Below are 7804 nucleotides of genomic sequence, written 5' to 3'. Positions count from 1 at the left end.
CATCGTTGCATCTGAGCCTTGCTGGAGGCTGTGGATTCTCTACCTTGTCATGGGCAAGGTAGAGACCTACAGTACCTCTGCCTTTCCTCTTCTTTCGTCTGTTGGACTGAGAACGTACCGCACAGATCTAATGCAACAGTACATCCGCTACAGTACCCGAAACAGTGATCTGAACAAGAACATTAAACAGTGTGTTTGCTACAGTGCGTCGCTACATGTTGGTGTTGGTGTTGTGCCATTGATTTAAACGCTCTTATATTCTAGTGATCTAAACGCTTTTATATTTTTTTACGGACACAGTACTATCTCGTAAGCAAAGATCCCCATAGTCTGGCAGTTTGGCTAGCTTATTTATACGGCCGGCCTCTTCTCTCTCCTTCCTGCACTACTGCAGCTGCAGCTACCCACACCCGCACAAGCTGCCACCTACCTTCAGTTTCAGTCTAGCTGCTTGCTGCATGTGCGGGATGGACGCCGCTAACCCTGATCTGCCGCAGCTGGAGCAGCAGGACAATGGCAATGGCATCAGCATAGAGAAGACGACTGACTCATCATCGCTTGACGCCGGCCATGGCGAGCCCTTCCACAACTACCGCGGATGGAAGGCCATGCCTTACGTCATAGGTGAGTAACTGTCATGCCAGCTAGCTCCCTCTGTTAGTGTTCCCTTGTCTAATAGCTACGACACATAGCTTACTCAACTATGGACGATAGCTACCACTCCTTTCCTTCTCAAAAAGAGGACATATTTTGACTCTCTGAGTTCATGCTTTAACCATAAATCCCTCAGTATAGTATATAGTCAATGGTTACAAAATCATCATAATGTGAAAGTGCCTTTGAGCACGAATCTGATGGTGCCAATTTTATGTTACATAAATAACATATTATTTTACTAATCGATGGCCAATGCATGAATTTGGACCATCAAAATATGCCCTCTTTTTTTAGAATTGAGGGAGTATGCCGTATTATGTACAAGGAAAATTGCCACAAAGGCTACACTGGACGAACCTTGATAATGGCGATTCTACGCATTACAACACAAGCTTTATTCATATTTGTGTGAAATAGTTGGATAGTTTCGAGAGTTTAGAGCACTTGAACCCATAGTTAGCTCTCAAGATTGTGAGCGTTGGCACAATAATGGAGGTAGCCCTACAAAATTTGAACCTGGTTGTTGGAGACTAAGAGCAAGTATAATAAAGTTATGTAAGCCGCTTATAAAGATTTAAATATTATATTGATATTGGGTTGGGGGAGAGAGAAGAGGAGAGAGAAGAAAAGCGTGTTGTAGACTTACACCCGGTTGTAACAGAAGCTACAAGAAGCTTTGTGAGAGTAGAAGATGAACCACATATTGATAAACTAGTACTTTTTTATAGCTAATTATTATACGTGTTGAGTATTCCATTGGCTATAGATGACATGTCAACATGTTTTAGCCAGCAGCTGGCTATATTATTAGCCATGCTCTAAGGGCATGTTGGTTTGGCTGCTCGGAAAAGCTGCCCAACGCTCTCGCGCCTTATTTTGAAGACTTGAGATTGAGATCAGAGGAGGAGCATTGGATAGTCGGAGACATGAGGAAGAACGTCATATATTTCTCTTTGTTCTCTCCCTCTACGGTTACCATGCTGAGTTAGTAGTGATCTGGGTAGTGAATTAATTGCAAAATATAGACCAGATAATAGAAGCGTCTTATTAATGCTCTTATAGCATGTTTTTAGGGTTATTATAGAATATAAAATTTATAGAACAACGGAGTAGAGTCAACCACTACCAAAGAACACAAGTATATATCCAGGGATTCATGAAGACCATTTAAAATTTGAAGAGCGCATTTTGGACTTTCAATTTTTTTAATTTATGTACATGTTGATGCTCATGACTACATAGAGTGTGTTTGGTGGCTGCCCTGATGACATACTGCCTGCCAGAAGATACCCTGAAAGCTGCCTACATCATATTTGGTTGGTGTCCTGAGTCATACGAGTCTAGCCTGGCCTGCACAGCCTGACAAAAGGATTGGCCTGGCCGGCCACTTGGCAGTGTCGTTAGCCTGAGCTGGGTGTGCCATGTCTTGCGCCTCGGTGACCCTGCCGCACTGCTTGGTATTAGTTTATTATTATTTTTTCATAGGATTGATGGGTGTGGGTTTCTTTATATACTAATTGTACGGTAAAGCAGCGCCAGGCTCAGGGCACAAACCAAACACATGTGCATCAGGTTAGCCTCGACAGGCAGAATTCTCCAACGTTCCAGGTTTGATCCAGGCATGAGTTTTCTCCGGGCAGGGTGCTCAGGCGTTCAACCAAGCACCCCCATAGTACCTATGGAATTTCATAAAGTATATTTGATTTTAAGGCTGTACATAAGAAACTTGTTCCTAGCTAAAATTTATAGGCATGTACATCTACCTATACTCATAGGATGTTTCTTCTATTCTTTTAAAACTTCTAAACATGATTCTATTTGTGAATTCTAACCACTAGTAAATACGAGTACTAGGGTACAAGAAAAAGTGCAATTTGGGTTAATTCCATGCAAGTAGCGATTACTTTTGGCACTAGCTTTGATATTCTAGCATGCATATCATCTAAATTAGTGACTTATTTATTGTTTATGTGAACTTAAGTTTGCAGTAGTGAGGATCCCTGGCCTTGATGCTCTGGGTCCGCCTCCTTGCCTTTTGTGTCTAGAGGTTGGACAAGCAAGTCTTTTGTTCTCTGTAGTCATTGTAGGAATGGTCGATAAACCCATGGATTAGTGTTGTAACCCAAAAGACATTCTATCAACCAATTGGCTCTTCTTTGATACACATTCCATGGTGTATTGAAGAAGAAGAAAGTGATCCCTGGGATGAATTTGATGAATTATAACTCGTGACTAATTGACTAGGAGACTAGGAAGTAATTAAATGAGAAAATGAAATTTTTTTTGCGGGATTGTTACAGGGAATGAGACTTTTGAGAAACTTGGCACGATCGGGACACTATCGAACTTGCTCGTGTACCTGACAACAGTGTACCACATGAAGAGCGTCAATGCTGCCACCCTCCTCAACTTCTTCACCGGCAGCTGCAACCTCGCCACCGTCCTGGGCGCCTTCATCAGCGACACCTACGTCGGCCGCTACACCACCCTGGCGGCCGCCACCATCGCCTCCTTCGTCGGCATGGTCCTACTCACCCTCACTTCCGCGCTCCACTCCCTCCACCCTCCTGCCTGCATCTCCAAAGGCCAATGTGAGGGCCCCACCCCCTCCCAGCTTGTTGTGCTCCTTGTGTCCTTCTTCTTCCTCGTTATCGGGGCCGGCGGCATCCGCCCATGCAACTTGGCATTCGGGGTTGACCAGTTTGATCCACACACCGCCGATGGACGGCGTGGCATCACTAGCTTCTTCAACTGGTACTACTTCACCTACACTGTCGCCATGATGATCTCTGCCACTGTCATCATCTACCTCCAAAGCGATGTCAGCTGGGCGCTAGGACTCGCTGTGCCTGCAGTGCTCATGGGCCTCTCATGCGCCGTCTTCTTCATGGGCACACGCCTCTACGTCCGCATCAGCCCGGAGGGTAGCCCATTCACCAGCTTCACACAGGTCCTCGTTGCTGCCTTCCGCAAGCGCCACCTCCGACAAAATAACAACACCGTCGAGTTGTTTGACCCGCCGCACAGGAGCAAGCTCGTCGCCAAGCTGGCATACACTGACCAGTTCACGTGCCTTGACAAGGCGGCCATGCAGACCACAGAGGACGTGGTCTGCTCCGACGGGAAGACGTTGGCAGACCCGTGGCGGTTGTGCACGATGCAACAGGTGGAGGAGGTGAAGTGCCTAGCGCGTGTCATCCCGGTATGGTCATCAGGAATTCTATACTTCGTGGTGATCACCCAGCTAGGCACCTACATCGTGTTCCAGGCGGAGCAGACCGATCGCCGGATTAGCAACTCCGCCAGCTTCAAGATCCCCGAGGGCTCCTTCGTCATCTTCCAAATGTTCGCCCTCACGATCTGGATCCCCGTGTACGACCGGCTGGTGGTGCCGGCGCTCCGCCGCTTCACTAAGCGCGAAGGCGGCATCACCCAGCTCCAGCGGATCGGCGTTGGGCTGGTGCTCTCTGTGGTGACTATGCTGGTGTCTGCAGCGGTGGAGCATCGGCGGCGCCGGACGGCCATGATGTCGTGCTTCTGGCTGGTACCACAACAGCTGTTGGTGGGGCTGTCGGAGGCGTTCACAGTCGTCGGGCTGACCGAGTTCTACTATAGGCAGTTCCCGGAGAACATGAAGAGCGTGGCGGGGGCGCTCTTCTTCCTGGGTGTCGCGGTGGCGAGCTTCGCGAGCGGGCTCATGGTGACACTGGTGCACCGGGTGACCAGGAGACGGGACGGGCGGCCGGACTGGCTGGCGCAGGACCTGAACGAGGGAAGGGTTGACTTGTTCTACCTCGTCACCGCCGCTATAGCTGCCGCCAACCTCATCTACTTCGTGGCCTGCGCACGGTGGTTCAGGTTCAAGAAGTCCGCCGACGGCGCCCATGCTAGCAATGCCATCGAGCTTGACGAAGGCCCAAACAAGGCTGCATGCGGTGGCCATTTAGCTTAATCACGATGCATAGGTTGGTAGATTAATGGAGAGTTATATGTGTATGATTATTGTTCCTTTGGATCCAACATGAACCCTATAACTCTATGCTACTACAATATATTTGGGAATGATCAAACATGGGATATATCATACTCCCTCCGTTCCACAATGCAGTGCCTATAGATTTTTACAGAAGTCAAACATTACAAACTTTGACCATGTTTATAGAGAAAAGTAGGTACATCTAGATTACCAAATGCACATCATTGGAAACATCGTGAGTTATATTTTCAGAATGTACATGTTTGGTATTGTACATGTAGACAATTTTCTCTATACACTTGGTCAAAGTTGGAAAAGTTTGACTTTCAGATAAATCTATAGGCACTACATTGTGGAATGGAGGGAGTATATGTGATGGGAGTGTGATGACGAAATAATATGGCAAGACATGGCCGCATGGTAATAGCAAAAGCAGACCACGTCAAAACAGAGCTCATCTTGCATGATTACTTGGATCCATCGTTGATTGATGCATAAGGCAGGTAGTTCAGTGACGACCGAACACTATCGATCTGACTCTACGTCTAGGTGTGTTAGACTGGAGCGCTACACCCACATCGCACACGTAGGACAGACGATCTATAGAAAGGCCAACCTACTCGTCAAATTCATCTGCCAATAGAATTAACTAAAGATGCATGGACTGCACATACTTATTTTATATATGAACACAAACCAAACCTTGCCGTCCTCCCAAAGATTCTCACGTGGCGCTGGTCACGAGGCCTTAATTCTTTATGTGTGCAAGATAATTTGTTATAACGAAGTATAAATATTTTAATATGTTACTCCCACTGTCCCAATAGAATTAACTAAAGATGCATGGACTGCACATACTTATTTTTTATATGACCACAAACCAAACCTTGCCGTCCTCCCAAAGATTCTCACGTGGCGCTGGTCATGAGGCCTTAATTCTTTAAGTGTGCTAGATAATTTGTTGTAACGACGTATAAATATTTTAATATGTTACTCTCACTGTCCCAAAATATAAGAACGTTTTTAACACTACACTAGTATCAAAAACGTTCTTATATTATAGGACGGAGGGAGTAGCTTGTAATTTATCTTCTCATATTAATGCTATTTATGTAAATAAATGTATATCAAATATTGTCCATTTGTCAGCTTAGTCTCTTGAAGGTGCTCATAGAGGTATGGTGAACGTGCATGCGTTCATAGGGATAAGTATAATTGCATATGTATGAACATCTGCATCTATACTGTGTTCAAAACAAAAATCCTGCCCGTGATATACGTACCTGAATATATAATGAGATTTGGCTGAATAATATATTTTAGGATTTTATAATCGTTAATCAACTTACAAAAAACATACATAAATTTATTTCGTAAGTCAATAGAAAGCGAGGCAATTAAGACAATTTTTAAGGAATGATGCTTATCAAAAAGATGGTAGGTTGGACTAGCACTTCACTTGACAGGTAAAGAAATACTAAAATTTTTTTCTAAATAGTAGAGATTACATTGTCTATCATGTTTGGCTTGGTCCGATCCTGGCTGCACCCCCACAGCCCTCGCCCTTGGGTATCCCTCTAATCAATATTTTTGTCGATATTGATTAGTATAAATTGATTAACGGAGGAATGTGTGGCCGGCGGCTAGCAAAGCTTGACCAGTAGCTTGCCACATCTTGTCTGATATGGATTATGATATGCACTAGTGATTGGGGCCCGCAACTGCATCTCCTGTTCCGTCATTTTCACACGAGTTCACACACATTTGTTCTCCAGTAACAACAAACTACCATTGTTAGCCTCAAGTTTTCTTGAAGTACAAAGGACCACCATCAGTTATAGCAAAGCACCACAATGTTTCAGTATAAGAGTTCCTGAGATAACAGAACCAAGCAACACAATCAATCCTAGGGTCCAAGAGGTTTGCAAAGCAATGTTGTGGACACTAAAGGATTCAATAATCTTTTGCCATCTAAGCAGCAACATGAGCACTAACTCACCATCCAAGTAGCAACATGAGCACTACCTAAACATGAACATGATCTTTAGAAGGCACTAACATGATCGTCAACGATCAACATGTAAATATTCTAAAAATCAAATTAACGGTTAAGAATAACTGCACAAAATGAGTGTATATATAATCGAACATCCTATTAGTATAAGGATAGTATATCGAGAACAACAAGTGTTTTTGTATTTCTTTGTATTCCTCTTGTTATTTTTGGATCTCTCTAGTATTCCTCAAAAAGTTGTTGAAAAATACCTAGTAACTTTTTGACTTGGGGAAAAAAGTTGTTGAAACATTCCTGGTAATTTCTATGTAATAAACATGGCAATTTACGCACCGCAAACTTGATAACTTGCTTAAAAACACTATAGTAACTTTGACCCTGAAAAAGGTGTTGAAACATACCCTGGTAACTTTTGTGTAAATAACATAGTTATTTACGCACAACATAACTGATATCTCGCATACAAACACCAGGATAACTTTTAACCTCTGTAAAAAGATTGTTTTAAAAACATACTCTGGTAACTTATGTGTAAATAGTATGGTAATATGCGCACCGCATACGTGATAATTTGCGCACAAGCATCATGGTAATTTTCACCTGGGAGAAAAAATGTTATTGAAAACACATCTTCATAACTTTTCTATAAATAGCATGATAGTTTACTCACTGTAGATCTTATAGCGTGCGTATTAACACCATGCTAATTTTGACGGGGGTGAAGTTACTGAAAACAAGTGTCCAACCACACCTTGGTTTATGTGCTCCATTGTCGTCTCCATGATCCAATTTTTTTTTTAATTTTTGAGACAAACTCCACGGTCCAGATATTATTTTAGGCTGAACTCCATGATCCAAACAGGATCAGTTGCCCGCATTCTGCTTGTTGGGCTGAAAACCCAGGATGGTATAATCCCTGTTTGGGCCACACCAAAGTTGAATTGCTGCCAGCCCATGTCAGCGCGAGAACTATGGGCGCTATGCACCACCCGCAATGAGCCTGATGAAGCGCGTGGCCCAACATTGGTCGTAAATTGTTACCGTGGATTTTTCACGTCACGCGATTTGGGCTAATTAGCGTAGACTCGCCGGTTGGGTCAAATTGGCCGGAGCGTACGCTAAGAAATAATGCGAGCAGGCTTAGTTTAGCAGGTCAT

General features: G+C 44.1%; 1 protein-coding gene across 1 annotated transcript; it reads left to right on the top strand.

Moving 5' to 3' along the window:
- Positions 1-467: 467 nt before the first annotated feature.
- LOC119366922 (protein NRT1/ PTR FAMILY 2.9-like) lies at positions 468-4642 on the top strand. Its single transcript, XM_037632601.1, has 2 exons — positions 468-624; positions 2958-4642. The coding sequence occupies exons 1-2, from the start codon at positions 468-470 to the stop codon at positions 4607-4609; spliced, it is 1809 nt and encodes a 602-aa protein (XP_037488498.1). The 3' UTR covers positions 4610-4642.
- Positions 4643-7804: the final 3162 nt, after the last annotated feature.

Source organism: Triticum dicoccoides, chromosome 2B (genome assembly GCF_002162155.2).
Source record: "Triticum dicoccoides isolate Atlit2015 ecotype Zavitan chromosome 2B, WEW_v2.0, whole genome shotgun sequence".
Lineage (NCBI taxonomy): Eukaryota > Viridiplantae > Streptophyta > Magnoliopsida > Poales > Poaceae > Triticum > Triticum dicoccoides.
The sequence above is the reverse complement of the archived record's forward strand: the minus strand, read 5'-3'. Positions and strand labels throughout refer to the sequence as shown.